At 47.0% G+C, this 21,753-nt stretch overlaps 1 protein-coding gene across 3 annotated transcripts in view; it reads right to left on the bottom strand.

The window, feature by feature from the left end:
* SERHL2 (serine hydrolase like 2) overlaps positions 1-21,753 on the bottom strand; it is a 357,899-nt gene that overhangs the window by 8,536 nt on the left and 327,610 nt on the right. For all 3 annotated transcript variants that reach the window (XM_069652694.1, XM_069652695.1, XM_069652693.1), the window contains one exon: positions 4,144-4,228. In XM_069652694.1, coding sequence (XP_069508795.1) covers positions 4,144-4,228 — 85 coding nt within the window. The remainder of the gene's footprint in view (positions 1-4,143; positions 4,229-21,753) is intronic.

The following is a 21,753-nucleotide window of genomic DNA, read 5'->3' as shown; positions in this document are numbered from 1 at the left end:
GTGCTTGCGAAACAACTGTGTTAAGGCAGACAAATAGTGAAAAGTATAGAAAGCTGCTACAGTGTCTTTCTTCTGTAGCCCAAGACTGCACACTTACCACAATTTTCACTTCCAAAAATACACAAGAAATGAGCAGACGTATGATAGGGAAACGATGAGAGACACAAAGTGAAGGAGCCTCCTTCAATGCACTTCAAACACCACAAGCAGCCTCAGTACTCAGAGATCCCCGCCATCAAAGATGTTCGACACTGCTCTGCCAATTGTAATGCAACTCAATCCCCTGATCTTTATGAAGCACACCAGGACCAGTTGCAGGGGTTCCTGCCATCAAAGGCTTCCGTTATTTTGCACACATTTTGCAGTGCAGCTGGCTTCTGGGATCGACCAAACACTTTCACTCTTCTTTCTCCTTACGTATGCACTCCACCTGCAGCCTACGTCAAGCTTAGCACAAGTAGGAACAACAATCATTGGCAAATACAAGTGTTGGCTTTTGTATAGTGAACATAGTTTCTGAACTACATATATGTTAATATTAATGTTAAAGGTATTTGTACTGCGCACTGTCACCACCAGAGTGGTCCCGAGGCAGTATAGTAGTTTGTCTGCCTAGTTGGCAGGCACGTTGAGGAGTGGCAGTTTGCCTCTGTATTACTCTAGTGGTATGTGTACCTGGCTGATGCAGGCATGTTCCCCCGCCCTGGGGTTGGCATTGTTTAGGTTAGAGTATACTGTTCCCTCCCTGCACATCCCGTGTAGGGTCCTTACCTACCTGGGTTTCCTCTGTGGACTAGCGGTATGTGGACATGGGTGGTTGGTGCGTCCTAGCCACTCCCTTCGGTTAGGGAAGATTAAGTTAGGGGTCATGGGTTCCTCCCTGGGATTCTTGTTTCCCACTGGGTCTATGCTTCCTAGTAATTTATTTCTAGTTCTGGAGCAAAGGGCCACGTTTTGATTAGTTTTTTTCAATTCCAGATGATCCTTGTGTTGCGTATTTTTTTTGGTAGGTCATTCCAGGTTATTGCTGCCAGGTGAGAGACAGATGATCCTCATAATTTTCTTTTATTGTTTGAGTCACAAACAATGTGGAAAAAACTGGCTCAATGGCCCTCATAGAATGCAGCAGATGTGATGAAATCATGATACAATAGAGACACTGTAACCTCTCTGCGTTGCTTATTGCAGCAATGGGAAACCTGAGAAGCAGTGACCTGGCCTTTCCCCAAAGCGGTGGCAACCACAGCAGATTCCCCTGACAATTTCCCCTGAACCACTGCAAAATCTTTCTTAAGTCTTTACTTCACATCTATGCTTATAGACAGTGTAAAAGTACATTTGCTCTGTATTATGTTGTGTTGGCCTAAGCACACATATTGAATCGCGCCATTCGAACTTCGTCTTGGCCATTTTTCTAACTTTTCTGGGTTTTCATTCCACATGCGGGAAAAGGTTCACAGAATCACCGATCAGAAAGCTCTTTTACATGTCCCTGCACTGAAATGCAAAAAATGCTGAGCACAGTGTTTGTCTTTAATTTATGACCTTAAAGAGCTGCCACAAAAGTAGATAATCAGTAGTTTACATGCCTTCCTGTCTTCCTAACTACTGACTCTCTGAGGCTAATTGTGCGGCTAGATGATTAAAAGGAGCACAATTCTTGTCATGAGTATTTTTGAAAGCCCGAGCTACCGAGTCGAAATGCAGAATGACCTTTTTAGTTACGAATAACATATAGATAATGGAGCGCAAGGAATGTTACCTTGTGCTAGGGACAACATATACTCCTACACCCCACTCTGCTCTGTTCCCAGACAGTAAATTGTCTGAGGGATGACGCAGAGCGCTGTAGCCCATGTTGCTACAGCAAAGTGCCTACGTTTCACGGGTCCTGAACTGTGAGCACACAATGAACTGGAACGAATTTGAAGGGTTCCGAAAATGTATAAGACATGTGTGCTCCCCCATGCCTTCGCTCATCTTCTCTATGGCTGTATACAGACATGGAAGAATCTGGGTCCACTTAAGCGATAATGAACTATTGTTATATATTTTGTTTCCTGCCTGGTGTCTTTTCATTTATTCACAGTAGACCAGATTTCAGACTAACAACAGGATTGCATCATAGATGGGCTTTTTCCAAGGTAGGGCAGCAGATTTGAGAATCAAGGCTTTGAAAAGAAGAATGGGAGAAATCTCCCTGGGTCTGATTTTGTGGTGGTGGGAAAATTAGGTCTAGGGCTGGAAAAAGTGGGGGGCCAGCAGCTGCTGCAGGATAATTAATAGCACTGGCTGTGGCTACTGAAAAATAGTTAAAAACATGTCTGGTACAGTGGGTCGAGGGGAAGACAGCTGCAGGGGCGGTAGGAAAAAACTCAGGAGGCTTTGTAAGAGAATATACCCACAGGATAATGATCCTGGAATATTCCGAGCACTCTAAATAAGCTGGATAAAACTCCCCTGGTAACAGGCCCACTACTGGGGAAGAAGCAGATACCATCACGGAGGGGGGGGTTGATGTTTCTTGGGCTTAAGTGTGTCCTTGCGGTGCCTCTTTATAAAGAGGAAGACTATTGTATGCAATTAAGCATGGGTGCACTCTTAGTCGCGCTTCTCCTCATGACTACTCTGTTGCTTGTCAGAGCTCTGGAAAGCAGGACCAGAGTGAACCTATACGCTGCTAGATGCTCAGGCCCCAGCCACCAAAGAACCGGGTTTATGGAGTGAGCAGTGCTTTTCGTAAAATATAATAGACGGATGGGTCCATGAACGATGAGTGGACAACGCTGAAAGTTCAGGGGATTTTGGCAAGTCTCATCAACAGACGGGCCGGCATGACCTGTGTGGTGCTGAACCAAGTACTGTAGTAAATGTATGCAGCTTGACAAGGGGTATTGACACGGAAAGGACTGGTAATGACAATCTACCTTACTTCTGTCCTACCATTGCCCACCGCCTACAGAAACCGCCTATCCATCTTTAAATTCCTCCTCTTTGTATTCAAATCCATCCAACCATAGGCTATCTCCACCACATCTGGTTAACTGTCTCACTCTACTCACCATCTCACACCCTGAAATCTCGAGTCCTACTAAATCTATCAGTTCCTCACCCCATGTGCCTGCTTCCTCTTTCTGCTCCATCACCCTTCTTGCTCCCCACCACTGCAACCCGTTAGACTCAGATATCAAGAATAATGTCATTCAAGCCAAACCTTAAAAAGCACCTTCTTTGTAGAGAAGTGGACCCGTCACTCGTCCCTAATCACCAACCCTTCTTCAAGGCACATGCATGTTAATATTGTACATACATATGAAACTTTAATTTCATTTTCCATTTGTAATGCCTAGAGGCAGGTTTCCATTTCCTATACGCCAACCAGCACCATCCTGCAGACTCATCACTTTCAAATGTCTGTGTAAAAACCCAGCACACAGAGAAACTGCTCTGTTCACTGCTATTATCATATTTTATACAATTTATAATCAAATCACTCTCTTTGTTAATAAATAAATGCAAAATAAAGATTAAAATGCTTGAAGCAGCATCCCAGGAGAGGCAGCAGTCAAATGAGGCAGTTAAGGCCTTCAGATAACCTTCTAGAGGCAACTACTAAGCACATACAGTTTTGGCTTTGCACTACCAGGAGACCAGCAAGATCTACAGCAGTTATTCCACTCAATCTGGAATTAGCCAGCATGCTGCAGCACCAGTCTCTTTACCAAGCCGCACCTTGTCAGACATAAATATCACACAGTGCAATAGCAAAGTCATGAAGGTGGTGCAGGGAGGCTGTAGTAGGTTGGCGTTCCCAGAAATCTGCCATTCAAACTTAATTTGCAGAATAGGCAAACACAGTAGATTCCCCTGCTGTCATCAAGTGTTCATTTGTTTTTTCATGGGCAGATGGGTGATATTAACAAGTATCACATGCTGCAGAAAGGTACATCCGGTGGGACCATCTAGCCCAGTATCATTTGAAAATGCCACCCATTGCATGATATATACTTTCTTTCACATTCTACAGACCTCAAAAGCTCAGACAGCAGAGCTAGTCCTCAGATTTCAAAGATGTTACAGACTAAGGCCTTCTACCTAGTAAAGCACAGCGAGCTGTTGGTGTGTCCTAGGGTCAGTACTTACTTCTTTCAGGCTTGATTTGAACCCATTCACAAGGCTCCTCTCGGAAGCGTCCTTTCCGGTCCTGTTGCTCAGGCTTTCACTGGCCCTGTGAAATAGGACAACACCACACTCATTAGGATGAATATTTGCATTTAACATACACAGGGAAGGGGTGCTGAGAAATAAGTAGTGATGTGGGAGGTAAACCTGCACAATTACTGCAGCGCAGCCAGTGATATTGAAGCCAAGCATGCCTTAACATTAAGAAGCATGTGCTGGTGGAAGTGGTATGCCCAGGAGCACTGAGGAGTCAGTGTTAGCGAGGGAGTGAAATGTGCAATAGTTCAGCCAAGGACGCAGGCACACTGTCGGAATTCAAGGTTCGGCTCTGTCTACTGCATTTAATAGCTGTCATGGTGTGGATGCAAGAGAAGATTCGAAACATTGAGACGAAGGAGAAAAAGTTCAACATCTTTATTCCCATCTAAGGAAGGGGTCCCTCAAGAAGTATTGGAGAGGGGAGCCCAAAGGTTATAGCAAAACAAGTTGCCTTCTTGGCCTAGCTAAGTCAACAGAGACTAGGATGGGCTAAAGTGAAGTAATGGTGGTGGGGGACAGGTGCGCAAAAGTCACTTAAACTATATGCAGACGACACTATGTTATACCTCAGAAACCCCGGAATTCACCTTCCGCCAGTGATACTTTCGCCAAGTACTCGGGGTATCGGATAAACCAAGCAAAATCCGAGATCATCCCTCTTACACCCTCCACAGTGCAATCCCCGGCCACTACACAATTTAAATGGTCACCCACTACAGCCCGATACTTAGGAATCATACTAGCCACAAACAAACAGACCTTAATGGCAAATAACTATGACCCCTACCTGGAACTCCTAAAACACAAATTCAGGGTAAGGGACAAACTCCCGATATCACTATACGGACATATATCGCTACTAAAAATGGTGATCATATCAAAATTACTATATCTATTTTGCAATATCCCGATATGGCCTGGCAAATCGTTCTTTAAAAAATTGCAGAGAATGGCATCGAGTTTTGTATGGGGCCGCGGAACAGCACGAATCCAATGGCCCAAGATGTGTGAGAAGTATGAAACAGGGGGGCTAGCTGCTCCAGATTTTCTACTGTACTATCAGACAGCCCAAGCACACTTCGCAAAGTACTGGGCGGCAACGGCAGAACCACACACACACATACTAGCCAAGAAGTTTTCAGCAGCCCCACTAAACCTTAGGGCAATGCCATTTGCCAGAGCTACAAGAGACAGGGGAGATCTCGACCCGGTAGACACCACTGTACGAGCCTGGTCCCAAATATTTGACAGAGTGGGATGCCGGAACACATTCTGGTCCCACATCCCGTTGTGGCATGATCCAGATCTCGAGCCTACTTTAGACACAGCCCTACAGAAGAGATGGGATCCCGGCAAAGAGATGCGAGTGGGAGACCTATACCCGGAAGGGAAGTTTGCATCCCTGGTACTTGTTCAAACAAAGGTAGGAACCGGGCTAACAACATCACTACAATACTACAGACTGAAGGCAGCATGTAAAATAAAAAGAAGTCGCCCTTCTGCCCGGAAATCCCTCCCACACATCCATTCCTAACCGAAATAATGACACCAGAAAGCTTCACAGGGAGCATCTCCACCCTATACAAGGCCGCCCAATGTCACACCCCGTCTAAAAACATGATGAAAGTCAAATGGGAAAAAGACCTGGGTGCCCCCATAGAAGAAGCTCAATGTGCAAGATATTGCCAATACACTAAATCTGTTTCAATATGCGCAAACTTTAGACTGATCCAATTTAAGATAATGAATCACTTACATATCACACCTAACAAAATAGCTAAAATGGACCCCACAATGAAGCCAGAATGTCCCAAGTGTCGGACTATAGCAGCAGCCCCCTTTCACATGTATTGGGACTGCCCTCTGATCAAACAGTTCTGGACAGAGGTGGCAGTACCGGTGAGTGATATAATTGGCCTTCAGGTCCCAGCCACCCCTCTGAAGTACCTATTGGGAGACATAGGGAAGGTCCCAATCAAAACACGGCAGCTCTTTGCGGTGGCAGGCATGGTCGCTAAGAGGAATATCCTTTAGAGCCTGTAAATCTAGAATGCCACCCACTCGAAGAGCTTGGCTGAAGGACCTTATATACTTACAAGAGACAGAGGAGTCATATGTTAGAAATATCATGGCCGCTTGCCGACCAAAGGACATATGGGCCCCCTGCGAGACTACTTGGGCCAAATCCGGACTCATCCGACAATTAATCATCCAATTCGGAATCCGACCCGACTGGAACATCCCCGTGATAAGCAACGCTACCTACCCCGAGAACGAAGAAATGGCCCATCCGTGCTCCAGAAAACACACTGAAACTCACTAGATGAGCCCCCAATCCCCCCGTCCCTCGACTTAAAAATAACATGTATTCTGCATCATGTGTAATGTACTTATATTGCGTATGTCAGTAAAAAATAAAGATGTTAAAAAAAAAAGTCACTTGAACTAAACTTGGTCCTCCCTAACCAAGAGCCCAATACTTCCTCTTTGGGTTGAGTTAACAGTAGGGCAAGTGTCTGCAACATTTGTCTCTCCTTTTGGGCTATCAGCCCTAACCAGCATTTTCAATGATGCAATATCATGGAGATCGTAGTCCAAAACATCTGGAGACCTCTAGGTTGCAGATCCCTGCCTGAAAGAAAAAAGTTGACGTAACTACTATAGGACCTAAAGGGAAGGCAATCTACAACCAAAAGAAATAATTCAAGCTAACAGTGCCAGGGTGGAGGAGTAACACTAGTGCAAGTGTTTATTCCAATGGTACCTACTGTCCTGGTCAGAGTCTAGAACCTACTCTCAATAAAAAATCTCCAGCGTTAGAGCCCCCGGTTGGCCTCCTTCCGTTAACTCATAAATCTCAAGGTGAAAAAAGTGCCCCCGCACGCTTCTTTATTGACTTTAGCGGTAGCTCCGGTTGCAGATCTGAGTATCAGCTTGTCTTTAATTGCCTGCCTGAGCACCATAGATGTAGGCAAAAAACACCTACCAGCCAAAACGTACAACTCCCTATAGCCTTCAGGGATATCCATGATGTTTGTCCACCCACCAATCCCCGACACTTGTCAGACCAAATTTGTTCTCACCCACCAGCCAAGTGTTGCTTCCCTGAGCTTGAGCCTGCTACAGGCTCTGATCACTATTTTCCTTCTCTTAACTCCTACCAGGCTCAGAGTTCCAGCCTCAGGAGGTTGGTAAGGCTCCTACTCGGACTCTGGTTGTCACTGGTCTCCATCAGGGTCTGGACAGTAACCCAAAGCAGGCTATCAATGCTCCCAGTCAAAGATCGCTGTCCCTTGCCTGGCTCTGGGCTATAGTCCCTAGCCTGATCATCTTCAGGGACTGGGCTAACTGGCACAGCCACTTGTGCTTCCCCCCCTTCATTCACTGACCACACCAACTCTCTGGAATGCCATCCTACCTTCCTCACTGCTGGTTCCCTTCAGCCTTCTTTTATATTGTTTCAGAAGTCACAATTGATCAAATAGGTTCAAGGAGTGGCGGGCCCTTTGTCCCTTAAATTTAGTCACAAGCTTGGTCAGGGCTTCAAGTCCCACCTTGTGCTTCCTTCCCCCTACCTATTATCCCTATGTGCAATGGATCTCCCAGTCTACCGTGATCCCTGACTGGAGCTCTGTGGCCAGCTATCTTCGGATCAGGCAGAAGCATCATGGCCCCATTAGACGGTGTCCTTGTTTGCCTGCGAGTGATCACTCCCTTCTGCACCTCATACACTCCGTTTGCTGGCTGTTTTGAGCATGGAACCTTTCTGCCATGCTTCTACATCTTCCGCTTGCTCACAAGCTTCCGGCTCCCCCTGACCTCTACTCCAGAGAGTTTCTCCCGTTATGGAGCTGCCTTCTGAACTGTCTGTGGCGTGAATACTGCATCCTCAGTATAGTGTTTTTGGCAGGGTGTTTGTCTTTGCATTTTATCGCTAATACCTTGTATTAGCACCTTGTATTAGCACTCTTATTCATGTAATCAATGTCATGATCACCCCTTTGAGTAGGTTGTTTCGTGAGAGTAGGTTTCAGGCAGAGAAGGCTGGTTGAACTCTGGGGATCCCCTAATACAGTCAGCAGGGGTCACATGACTAAGTGGGTGACTTCTCCTGCTCTCTATTGTCCCGATGCGAACTCCTCCTATCCAGGCTTCCAATATGGGACTTCATCCCATAGCACATTACCACAAGTTTTGCCGATGCAAATCCCAGATATCTGCTGCCGTCAATCCGTGGGATTAGCTGGGGGAGCGATACAAATGTGCCTCTTCATAACACTACAGATCAAATATCATGTGCAGCACACTGTAACAGTGTTTGTTGGTGAAAACTGCAATCATGCACAACTCGTATATAACAGAAAAGGCTGAAAAATTCAGCATGCTTTAAAAGTATCTTCCTGTCGTTTGTTTGCGCGTTGGCAACGTAAGACAGCACATCCAGCCTCAAGGAAGAACCAAACTGCCTTTTGGCCCTAAAGTGTACATACGCCCCACCTATCCCTGCTAGGAGGAATGTCAGTGGCGATGCACTGTTAAAAGAACTGGACTTTCCTCTGATTGTGAGGTAATGGTCTTCAGTCTTGGGTAAAAGCTATCTTTAGAATAGATGGAAGTATAGTAGTTTTAGAATTCCCTCAATTTTTCCTTTTCAGAGCCTACCAGAGACCCATCCATGATTAGTTTGGGCTATTAGATGGCGCTTTAGCACTAGCAATAGGCCGATGCTATTACATTAGAGTACAGCTAGAGAGAAATGGCCTGAGGAACGACACAAAGCTTGTGGGTGTTGATTATTTCCCCACCCATTGAGTGCCATGGTCATGTTAATCCCTATGCTAATTCCCACCCAAGTCTTGCATCTACCCGCTCCAAAACACCTCCTCATGGGTACTTTTTGAGCTTGCTTTAATCAAGCCTCATCATCAAACTTTGCACTCAAATTGCCTGCCAGTGTTATCTTAAAGCAGTCTCCTGAGAGTTAATGATATAACTGAAGGTGTCAACGTGCTACTGATGTAATACAATTGTCTTGTGTGCCGTGTATGCAGTGAACACGGTTCTGTTTCCTGGGCGCTCTGCACCTTTAAGAAATGATAAAGGCTGCCTTCTGGGCGTGGAGCACTGGCACGGAGATCAGCTATAAGTTCAGTCGCACGCCAGGAGCTTATTGTTTTAAACTGTGGCAAACTCTCTCGCTCCTTGTATGCCTTGTGTGCCGTGTATGCAGTGAACACGGTTCTGTTTCCTGGGAGCTCTGCACCTTTAAGAAACTATCAAGACCGCCTTCTCGGCGCAGAGCACCGGTGCAGCGTTCAGTCGCACAGCAGTCGGCCGTAGCAGGGCAGAGGAAGATTCCCTGGGATGGACGAGTCCAGGACCCTGAGAAGTGCCAGACCGTAGGGATTACTAGATCTCGGCCCTGCAGGTCCTTCAAAATTGCCTACCTCTTCAAAATCCACGGGTAAGCACAAAAAAAAATAAACTGTCTCACTAAACATCTCACTTGCCTCGAACACTGATTGCACGGACAAAACCGATGTCAGAAGTGACGACCGACGTAATACTCCTCACATGGAGCTACAGTTGCAACAAGCTCGATCTGTACTAGTGGAGGCCGTTGAGGCTCCCAATCTCGATCCTCAAGCACCCCCCCCGTGCCTCGCCTTGCTCCCTGTCCCCCGATGGACTGCCCAGCGGTGGGATGTCCTTCGGCGATGGGGGGCGGGACCGAGGGACTGAGGGATTCCCGTGCGGAGAGGGCTTGCAAACCTCAGCGCCGAAAGGCAATTTGTCTCTGGAAAAAATTCCAGGAGAAACACTAGGTATAGTGCAGAAAAGCAACCACCCAGACTCCTGGGGATCAACGAAGAATCCCTGGCAAGAGACTTCGGTTTCGATCGATCCAACGTTGCAGCCCTAACATTTTTACCCCTGCCCGACATCCCGAGATCGTTGAATGAATTTCCGCCAAGCCACTTGGATTTACTTTACTTGCTCACAAGAAGAAGGTGACTACAACAGTTCAAGTCGATAACCCAGTGTCGCCAAACAGGCCACTTCCTGCGACCTGCCTCGACACTTCAATGGCAAAAAATCTACTGGACCCTCTAAAAACCCCATACATTGGCCGAATCAGATCCCACTGGATCGATGCCCGCCTACATTCAAGCCCCAGAGGGTCTGCACCAAGACGGGAGGGCGCTGGGTTAACTGACAAGTCCTTGCCCCTCTATCCAAATCCTACGATAGCGGAGCCGGGAGCCGTGATGCCACGGGAGGGCGCTGAAATACTAATGGGCAAAACAGTAAGGGCCCACGAGGCTTCATCCTCCACGCCTCCAAGACTAAATAAACCAAGCAGCAGGGGCGGGCCGCCTCTGACCACAAAGCTAACAACATTCTTCCAACCAAGGTCAATGTTGACAACGAGAAAAACACTTTCTTGAGGTTACAGGAGAATTATCAGATGCACAAATCTTAGAAGGAGCTCAGAGAACGCTTGCCTGACCTCCAGAATAACAGCTCAGACCATGTTCGAACCAGAATTGGGGAATTGATCCTCACCCCTGCCCCAGTGGGAAACCAGATTCATGAACCTGAGGGGTGTCCAGAACCAAAACTGGCAACCAGAGCCCTTACCCTGCATACAGGATGCCTCGATCTACAGGCCTTCAAAACCCCAGTTGGTCATTATCCAAGTGCTCAAAAGGTTAAGACACCGGGCACAACCCAAACTCAGGGCCTAAAACCCAAAGTCCTGGTTGCAAGGATCTGTCAGCCCAAACTTTGAACAAGGTTTTGGTGTCATTCGAAGGTGAGGACCCAGATTCGGACCAGGGGGTCTGTAGAGAATCCTCAACTGCTAACACACAAGTGGGTATTCCAGGCTCTGCACGTTCAAGGAATCCACTGAACACGTCAACTTCCTCAGAGTCTGCATCAGAACCAGCAACAAGAAAACAAAGGGAGGAGTACTCTAGAACATCTACGACTCACTAGCGACCCCAAACCGCAAAGCCAGATCTGCTAACAATAATGCCATCTATAACTATTGCATTAGCTCCATTCACTAAGCTGTATGAGTCGCTGAACGACACCTTGAAGGACCACACCACCATGCTGGCAATGGTTTATACCAAACTGACATTTATAGAAGGCTTTGTAACAGGCTTGCAAACACGAAACACAAGAGTGGTGGAAACCCCCACGACCGACACCACCCAGCATGTGAAATCTGTAGACCCTCTGGAAGGGTCAGCCCTGGACAGGACTGTGGGGGCAGTCTTGGGGTCACTGGATATGGTGAATAAGACGGGGCACAGGGAAGCATCAGAAGTCATCAAAGCCACAGTCTTAAAAAAAGCTTTGGTAGGTAAGTTACTTACCTTTAACTATTGTTCTCCAGCATGGGTCTGGCATGGATTCACATGCTCAAGAATATTCCCCGTCGACAGGCCGGGAATCCTCGGTAAAAGAAAAAACTGTTTCACTTTCACTTACAAACTGTATTTCTCTTCTAAACCAATCACTGAGCTCTGGGTCATACTGCCGCCAGCCAATGACTTCCCTTTCCCTAAGAGCCCCTCCTTTCGCAGCCATCTTCAGATTTGGCAGTATGACCAAGAAGAGCCGCAGAGGGGCAGGAGAGAGGGTTTGCATGTGAATCCAAGCTAGACCCGTGCTGGAAAACAATAGTTAGAGGTAAGTAACTTGTTCCTTCTCCAGCATGGGGTCTAGATTCACATGCTCATGAATAAAGAATACATAGCAGTACACAACCACGGGAAGTGGCAAGGCTCAACAGAAGCAAACACTCTAACCTTCGGAACAGGCTCACCCTCAAGCAAACAGGTTGCGTAGCACTACTTGGCCGACCCTGGACTCCTCTCTGGAATCTGTCGACGCAGTAGAATCTAGTGAAGGTGTGAGTGGAACACTTAGCAGCCATGCAGATGTTGAGCAGGGGCACACCAGACAGGAACGCTGTCTTTGCAGCAATCGCTCTGGTGGAATGGGCTCTCGGACGGCCAGGCAGCGGTCAGTTCGCCAACCTATGACAGTGTGTGATTCGGCCAGAGAGCCACCTGGAGATGGAAGCCTTGGGCAAGGCCTTTCTGTGGTTCACAGGACCACAGTTCACGAACAGTTGAGATGTCTTCCGAAAACCCTTTGTGCAGAACTTCAGAGCACGAGCGACGTCCAGCGAGTGCAAAGTCCTTTCATCCGGCGACAAAGGTTTCGGAAAAAACACAGGCAACACCAAAATCTCGATGAGGTGGAATTCTGACGAAACCTTTGGCATAAAGGAGGGGTGTGTCCTCAGCAACACCCTCAACTCCTGAAAAGTCAGATATGGCTGTTTGCAGGAAAGGGCCTGTATCTCACCTACCCTCCTGGCAGAGGTGATGGCCACAAAGAAAGCTGTCTTTCATGAAAGGAACTTGAGTGGCCTGATGCATAGGCTCGAAGGGTGCCTACATGAGACTTGTCAGCACCACATTGAGTTCCCACGTCGGGGCAGGAGCCTTCACCGGCGGGAACAAACTAAACAGTCCCTTGAGAAACTCCTTGAATAGACGGTGAGACCAAAGAGAAGACTGTCCTAGATTCCAGGTATAGCGGGAGACAGCCACCAGATGCACCTTGATAGAGGCGAGCGCCAGTCCTGCTTTGGCCAAGGACAACAAGTACGGAAGACTCTGCGAGGCCGTGACCCTCAGATGGTTGATCTTCTGCGCTCTGCAACACGTAGCGAAACACTTCTATTTGTGCCCGTAGCATTTAAAAGTCGATGATGCTCTTGCCCTGGCAAGGACCTCCCTGCAGTCTGCCGGCAACTCGTACCCTCCGAACTATAGGGCTGCAGTAGCCAAGCCCTCAGGTTCAGCGATCCTGGATCGTAATGCAGGATTGCGCCTCCTTCACTGGTGAGCAGATCCGCGACACATCTGGTAGCTTGAACGGGGGATGACACTGACAGGTTGAAAAGGTTTCAGTAACAAATCTGCCTCAGCCACGCCGGGGGCGACAAGGATCATCCTGCATCGGCACCGTTTGAGCTTATTGATGACTCGCAGCAGGAGAGGCAACAGAGGGAACGCGTATAGTAAAAGGCCTTCCCACGGGAAGGAGAAAACATGTCCCCAATGCTCCGCGGCTGGTGGAACCTGCTGGCGAATTTCTGGCGTTTGGAGTTTGTCACCGCCGCAAACAGACCGATCTGGGGCTTGCCCCACTTGAGGAAGATGCAGTCCACCTGATCCTGACAGAGCTCTCACTCGTGGCAGGAGCGCAGCTTCCTGCTGAGGGAGTCGGTGACAGTGTTCTTGACTCCGGCCAGGTGAAAAGGGATGAGGAACATCTCTTGAGCGACGGCCCAGTGCCACAAATCCTGCGCCTCTCTGGAGACCACTGGGTATCGGGTGTTTTCCATGAAGATCCTTACCACCTTGCCCTTCAGGAACGGAAGGAACGACTTGAGGGGCAGAACACTGCCCGCAGCTCCAGGATATTGATGTGGAGATCCTTTTCCTCCGACAGCCATAGGCCTCTGTCATGGAGACATCTGGTGTGGGCTCCCCAGCCTTCCAGGGAGGTGTCTGTGGTGACCGTCTCCTAGTACGTGGGACTCTGGAATCCTGTGCCCCTGGCAATGTTGGAGCGTACGCCCCACCATCATACCGCTCAATGGAACTTCTTGTCGAGATCCATCTCATCTGTGAAGCCTCCGGACACTTGGGTCCAGCGAGCGTCCAGGAACTCCTGAAGGGGTCACATCTGCAACCTGAAGAGCTGGATCAGACAGATGCACGATGACATGCCGAGCAGCGATTTGATAGTCCGCACTGCAGCGGTCTTCAGTGCCAACAGCCGTTGCACCTTGCCCAGCAAAGCCGCTATCCTCTCTTCCGAGGGAGCCGCCAGTCAGGAAACCTGAGTCTGGCTCCCAGGAACAGCGCTTTCTGCGATGGTATCAAGCAGGACTTTGGATAGTTGACTGAGAACGCCAAGTTCGTCAGCAGGCGGACAGTCCCCTCTGTGTAGTCTACGGCCGTCTCCCTTGACTTTGCCCGGATGAGCCAGTCGCCGAGGTATGGGTACACGTGTATTCCTTGGAGACGTAGATGAGCTGCCACTGGTGCCAGGCACTTTGTAAACACCCTGGGTGCCGATTTCAGTCCGGAGTGGAGGACCTTGAACTGGTAATGCCTTTCCTGTACAACAAAGCGCAGGAACTTCTGATGCTTCTCGTGAATGGGGACGTGGAAGTATGCATCCTCCAGATCCAGCGACGTCACAAAGTCTCCTTCCTCCAGTTGGCGGAGCACATGCTTTAACATGATCATCCTGAATTTTTGGGACTTGAGGTATTTTTTGAGCTGCTGCAGGTCTAGAATGGGCCTCCAGCTCCCGGTCGTCGTCTTCTTTACCAATAAGTATCTGAAGTAGACTCCGGGGCCCTAAAGTTGCTTTGGAACCAGCTCTATCGCCCCTTTTCTTATCATGGCCCGTACTTTCTGCAGGAGCCGAGGGATGTGCTGCTAATGTCGGGCCACCAGAGGTATTTGCGGACACTTCGCTGGAACTCTAGTGTCTCCATGGGCAAGAGCGTCCAGCACCTATCAGTCTGTGGAGATCTTCTTCCACTCGCTGACGAAGCCAGCCAGCAAGCCTCCCACTGGGATGCCTGGGTGGGGCCCCAATGTCCTGGCCGGTTCAATCTTGCTTTGGGGGCCTGCGTGCCGCCTTGGGAGCGACTACGTCGGCCACCTGCACCGAAAGCCTTTGAATGCCCTCTGTAGGCCTTCTGGGTTGTGGACCGGGAGGGTTGATGGTAGAAAAGAACCCTCTGCCGAAACTTTAAGATGATCTGCCGGACTTCCCACCAAAGGCACGAAAGGAAGGGCGGTGTTGCTGAAGAGCACCTAGGGCCCGGGCCATCTCTGTGTCAGTCTTACTGGCCTTCCCAAAGAGATTGTCCCCATCGAAAGGCATGTCGAGTACCCTCGTCTGGACCTCATGACAGAAGTTGGTGGCTTTCAGCCAGCCACGACGACGGAGGAAGAAGGGTGGGTTGATCAGAACTCGCGACCCCCATGCGGAAACCCTAGTCTATCCCTCCTAACACTGCCGTCTAACGCAAGGGTAAACGTGAACACAAAACCAAACCTCCAGCAATTCTTTACTTTGGAGAAAAAAAGGAAGAAAATATCCCTGAAATGTCAGCGTGCGATTCCACAGGCAGAGAACAATAACCCGGGACATAGACTAGTAATTGTAGATGGCCAAAATGATAAAAACCTATTTTTTTTCCTAAACGAAAACCAAAAAAAAAAATACATGTAAAAAATGCATTCGAAGTTTTTTTTCCGGTCATTTTGATTAGAAAATATTGCATTTCGAAAAAATGCATTTGAAAATTTGATACCCCCCTCACCAGTAGTAAAGGGCATATTCCTGGGTGCAGCAGACCGTTTTTTAATGCTGGGGTTCGACATCACTAGGGCAGAAACTGACACGAAGGAAGACCTAAAGTCGAAGAGAAACACTGCCTGTCACAACAGGAAGAGCAGGGCAGTAAGGCCCTACACTTGGGGGTTGGAAAGAGTAAAAGATTTGACGAACCAAAATAACTCTGCGAAAGAAATCTAGACTCAGACATGTCTGTTGGATGACCCCTACCTAAAGGGCCACCATATCACCGGGACAAACCCTGGTGTATAGACCATCAGACAGCAGAGATGACGAACTTCACCATTACCATCCAGGCCGAAGACACTGTTGAGTCTCAAAGAGAGGTTTTGCCTCAGTCTAGAAACTGGACACACCCCTGGATAGCTTTTCATGGTCATGGCTATCAGGGGACCTTGTAGCACCCAGGAGGGCCCCCTGCAGGCAGCTAAAGCTGGCCTAGTGGAACACAAGAGGTTTCAAACACCTTACAACAAAGAGTGACGTGAATTTGGGAGAATAAGATATTTTATGTTTCCAAGAGACTTTGCTCTGCCAAAAACCATGCTTAGACGGATTCAAAGTATTTTGGAGCCCCGCATCCAAGGGCGCAAAGGGAAGACTGTCATTAGCACTCCTGGCTGCAATCAAATCAGGTGCTAGCTTGACACAGTCCGAATTGTTGTTTGCAAACCTTTTTGTGCAAGAAATCATCACTGAATGGCCATCCGTAAAAGGGCATGAAAAACACATCCGTGCCATGGAAATTGGCAATCATAAATGTATACTGGAATCCAGTGGCAATTTCGAGCAAAGCTTATCTGGATCTGGTGGACTCACTCATTGATGACTCATGCATCGAACAAGAAGCATCATCTTGTGCCGAGATCTGAACGCAACTTGTATAACAAAGTCACAAATCTTGGAGGAGGGCTTCAACCAAACATCTCCAGCTGCAAGAGGCAAGTCATGGAATGCTTAAATGGCAAACAAAGACATTCATCTGTTAAATAGCAACATGTCACAGGACATCCAGTCAGCGTATGACTTGGACAATTGAGGAAAAGAAGGCAGTCTTGGACTACATGTTTATCTCTGTAACCTGCCTCCCGGTTATACAATCATTCAGAGTAGTCACGACGGCCAACAGCGAACACACTTTGCTAGAAATGGCATGGGAAATAGAAGCCCATGATCATGGCCTCACATGGGCTCAACAGCTAGAAGTCTGCAATGGAAGAACAAGATTGAAGTTGCCAAAAAAGCCAATAGAGCTCCTCACAAAAGAATTCCTCGCTCTACCAATGGACACGGAACCACCGGACACGATCACGTCAGTTGATTACCATCCTCTATTGACGTGCTTTGTGTGCTCGACCTGAGAAGGGCCTAGAAATCAGCCATCAACAACTCATTCTTTTGATGTAAAGGTCGGGGCACAAAGGAAGTTAATGAGGAGGGAACGCAGAGCAGCGTGAACCAAAAAACCAGAAGACGTCCTCATTGCAAAATCTGCCTAAGGGCTTACAAAAAATGGCTCTGTGATCACAGGCACAAACCTTATCAACAGGACTTTGAGTCTATGTTAAAAATAGTATGTGGGAGATGGGCAAGAGACTTTTGGACACTCAAACTTGTTGGTAGGGCCCTCACAAACAAACAACGTGTGCTGCAAACTCTCACCTCAGAACAGGTTATCATGCCATGTCCTTTCTGGAGACGAGTGCCTGCTACCTTTTTTGAAATGTCCGAAAAAAGCCTGGATCTCCCACTTCAGTAAATTGAACAAAGGAACTGGAGACCCAACTCTCGCTGCCACGCCCGAGATGACAGCTTACTGGAACATTCCATACGACACAGAGATCCTAGTAACCAAAATAAAAATCTCATCACTTTCTCGTGCTCCGAGCCCAGATGGCCTGAGCAACGCCACATTGAAAGAACCTCCGGAGCACTGGTCAAGGCTCATCACCCTTTTGTTCAACTGTGTTGTTAAAACTCAGAGGATACCAGCCTCTTGGAAGAAGGCAATTGTGGTCTTGATCTTCAAGAAGGGCGATAGGGGAACCCTGGGAATCACCGCCCCACCGTCCTTCTTGATGTGATCGGCAAAATCTTTGGACCCCTACTCCTTTGCAAACTATCAACCTGGTTGAAGTTGGAGGGCTGTAATGACCCACTTCAATCAGGGTTTAGAAGGGGGATCGGAACAGGTGCTAACATTTTGATTTTAAGCACCTTGAAGGCAAAGGCCTGGGAAAGCAACACAAAGATATACTTGGCCTTCGTGGACTTTGTCCAAACTTTCGATCAGGTGAGGCAGATCCATTTGTGGGATGAACTGGAAAAAAGGAAATGTTCCTAGTCCATCTTCGCCCCTCTCAAGGCACTTCACATGAACATCTCAATGAGAACTAGATTAAACCAGTCCGGTCTACTATCCTACGAAATACAAACCTATAGAGGGCTAAAACAGGGATGCCCACTGCACCAGAACTTTTCAATTTCTTCCTGGCTGACATCTGTTTTACACTTGATATGGCAAGATCCTTCCCGTCGAGGTTTAGGGGGATCCATCTGAGCAGATTTTTATAAACTGATGATCTTGTGTTGATAGACCAGACCCCAATGGGCCTCCAGCGGCAGCTTAACCACTTAAGAAGATATATTGCCGTGAACGCCCTGCAGATTAACACGGAAAAAACTAAAATCCTTGTTTTTGAAAAAACTCAGAAAAACACAACACACAAACCAAGGCTTATGCATGGCACCTGGGGAAAACAAGGATCGAACAGGTGCCAGCATTTAAATATTTGGGAACATGGGTCAACAACAGTCTTTCGGAGGCCCCATGTTGAACATGCATAACAAAGCAAAATCACTGGCAACGCAAGCTTGTAAAATAAACACAAAACACAGGCGTTTTCAATTAAACTAGTCATGGACTTTCACAGAATGAAAGTCATCCCCAGCCTCACCTATGGTTTAGAGGCAATTTTCAAAATCGAGCACAAGACATGGCTCCAACTAGAAGGCCTCTTCAAAGTGTTGAGAGTGCCAAAATCTTTACCACTGCACATCCTGCTAAGAGAACTTGGTTTGTCCTCCCTACAAGTGTTAGTAGAATAGAAAAGACTGGCCCTATATGCCTAATGTGTAGAAACGGCATGTCCAGAAATTTTTGATCTCCTCAAAAAAGAAATAGTCCAAGGCCTCAGTCGAACTTTGATAAACTCAAAGATCGCTAATGAGGAAAAACTAAAGACAATTGGATGCACTAGCGAGGACCTACTATCGAACCCAGACAGAGTGAAAAAGAAGCTATATGACCAGGACTTTATTACAATCCTGGACAAAGCTGCAGCCTACAAATTGTTTTGTCAGTTAGGACATGAGACAAGGAAGTTGGGCACTCTGAAAAATACCTCGAGCCATTTCCGAATAAACACTACAGAAACCAATTTTTTCAGATCAGATTCAATCTTCTCCCAACTAAGGAGATAATGGCTGTACGCTCTTGTCCTGCGGCAAAAATCTCAAGCCAGTGTTGATTTTGCCCAGTGCCACACCAAGAAGAGACTTTAAAACATCTACTGTTATTCTGTACAGGTCTTGCTGAAATGAGAACACTCCATTATGATCCCAGAGGTTTGGTGGACCGCTCTGATGAACAGAGAAAAGGTGTTGTGGGTTATATCAGCGGTGAACTTTCTGACTAAGGTCCTTGAAAGGGAAGTCGTTGTGGATACCCAGTGATTTGAAGTGGGCTTCCCAAGGACGACGGACTCGGTAGGAAGGTGGCGATTGTATTTTGTAAACATTTATTTTATATTAAACTAACACAATAAAAAAAAAAACATTGTCTTAATAAGGTCTGCCTTCAGTCACTCGATTCATAAGCACTATACACATCCTTCACTGAAGCCCTGTTAAAACAAGCACTGACAAAGCCAACGGTTTTGGCTTGTGTATAACTATCAGGCATTTGCCAGGCACTGCTATTAGATGCCCAGGTACTCGCACAATGTTCCACCTGCTACAATCAATAGCCAGTTAGTACCACTATGGCAGTAACTGGCAAGTGCCTTTCCCATACCTACACAAAAGCCCAAACTTTTGGCATTGCCAATGTTTGTTTTAATAAGCAGTATTCAGGCCTTCGCTGTTTGTGAATGCAGTTGTCGCTCGCTAGGAACAAGCTACGTTTATTCCTGTGTGAAAAGAAATGTCGTGACACGAGGAAGAGGGCTTCTGTCTTATTCGTCAACGAGTATTAAGTTGTGCCCTAGCCACTAATAGTTCCTTCCTTATGTCGAAAGAGCAAGAGGTTTTATGTAACAGTTTCAGTGGGGATACCTGATCCCACAATACGTTCTCTATTAAGGCTCTATACATATGAGCTGCAGCTAAAAGCTCAACGCCTCACCAGCACTTTCATTGTGCTCCACCTAGTTTAATAGGGTATCAGGGGGCAATGTTCTTAAAATAAATTGCACATAGTTTCCTCTATGACTTTCCTGTGTATCGGATCCCGGCCTAAGTAATCCTGAAACCTCCATATCCAGGTTCTTTAATTCAATTTAGAAAACATCCTGTCCATTAGTTTTGGCGCATGATCCCATAAAGAGATGATTCCCATATCAACACCTTTGAAGATATTTTGGGAAACTAAGTCCTATTCCAGAATAGCTGCGGGTGACATGAGAGAAGAAAGAATAATCCCTCGCCTCAGGATGTACTGCCTGCATGGCAACCAAAAATCACATTTTCTTTATTTCACTCTTCACCGACATTCCTCCTGCTGAGAAGTAAATGGAGTTGAAAGAGTGATCCAAAAGTGTCTCCGCCACTGATTCCATTGCAATCTCAGCCCTGTGAATATTTAGAAAATTCAGAATACATTTTTCCTGACCTCAATTACAAATGCAGACTGAGATAAATGTCACATATGCCCCTGCCACCTACCCCTCCACCAACACATGTCTGAGGCTAAACCTACGAGAATGATTAGTCTTAAGGTGAGTCTCTTAAGAAACCTGCATCAAGATATTAGGTCCTAATCTCTTTCTGTGAACTACATCTCTTAAGTGGGGTATTTAAACCCTGCACATTTAAAGACCAAAGCTTAACCACATTGTGAAATGAGCAGGATTCTTACTATCTTTCTGCACCTAAAGCTTAGAGGTGTGACCCAGCATAAAAGCTCCATCCATTGCTCCTGCGGTGACAGTGCCATGCGTTATTGTGTAGTCAATCCGAATTTCGCCAGTGTCACTTTCTGTCCATCTGTACCTTCCCCATATTCGGGTTGCCAGGTCTCAAGACCCAGCCTCATAGGCAGAGCATTTGATATCTTTCTCCTGCTCGTCCCCCAACTCCCACACTGCAATGCCCTTCCCCAGACAGACCCCAACACTTCTGGGAATATTCAAACCATAAATATCAGATCCATAACAATTATTTATTTGATTCTATTGTTTATAGCGCAAACCTAACTCAAGAGCAGCTGATCACTTTACAACAGGATTGTACCCGAATTTGTCTTGGAATTTTATACAGTAGCGGAGGTGGAGGGAGAGAGGAATTTGTATTCCTCTGGCAGCTATTGTTGCAAGAGCCATGTTTTTAGTGACCCACAATCTCAACTGTAGTATAATTTCGATCAAAACATCACAACATTTAGAGAAAGCAGCCACCCCTCTTAAAACTGTCCCCACGAAGATTACCTTTTGCAACAGTACTCTCAAAGAAACAAAAACGTTCTTGCCTCAGACACTTTTTTCAGTCAGCTTTAAGGGTATTATGCGGTTTTTGATGCTGTCACCTCCTCCGGGCCAATGTTTTCATTTGCGACTTGGACTGTTTATCAAATTGCTGTTTTTCCAAGCCCAGAAGAGCAATATCCTCATCTGCTGTGGTGATGGTGGGCAATTCCTCATCTGCTGTGGTGAAGATGGGCTTAGGAGAGCAATGCCTCATCCGCTGTGGTGATGGTGGGCATTCTTTCGCTGTATTAGAATTGCAAGCCGAATGAGAATGTCCATTTGTATTGTATTTTTTTGCACTGAGTAATGCCTC

Source organism: Ambystoma mexicanum, chromosome 3p, assembly GCF_040938575.1.
Source record: "Ambystoma mexicanum isolate Mex_15411 chromosome 3p, UKY_AmexF1_1, whole genome shotgun sequence".
NCBI lineage: Eukaryota > Metazoa > Chordata > Amphibia > Caudata > Ambystomatidae > Ambystoma > Ambystoma mexicanum.
The sequence above is the reverse complement of the archived record's forward strand: the minus strand, read 5'-3'. Positions and strand labels throughout refer to the sequence as shown.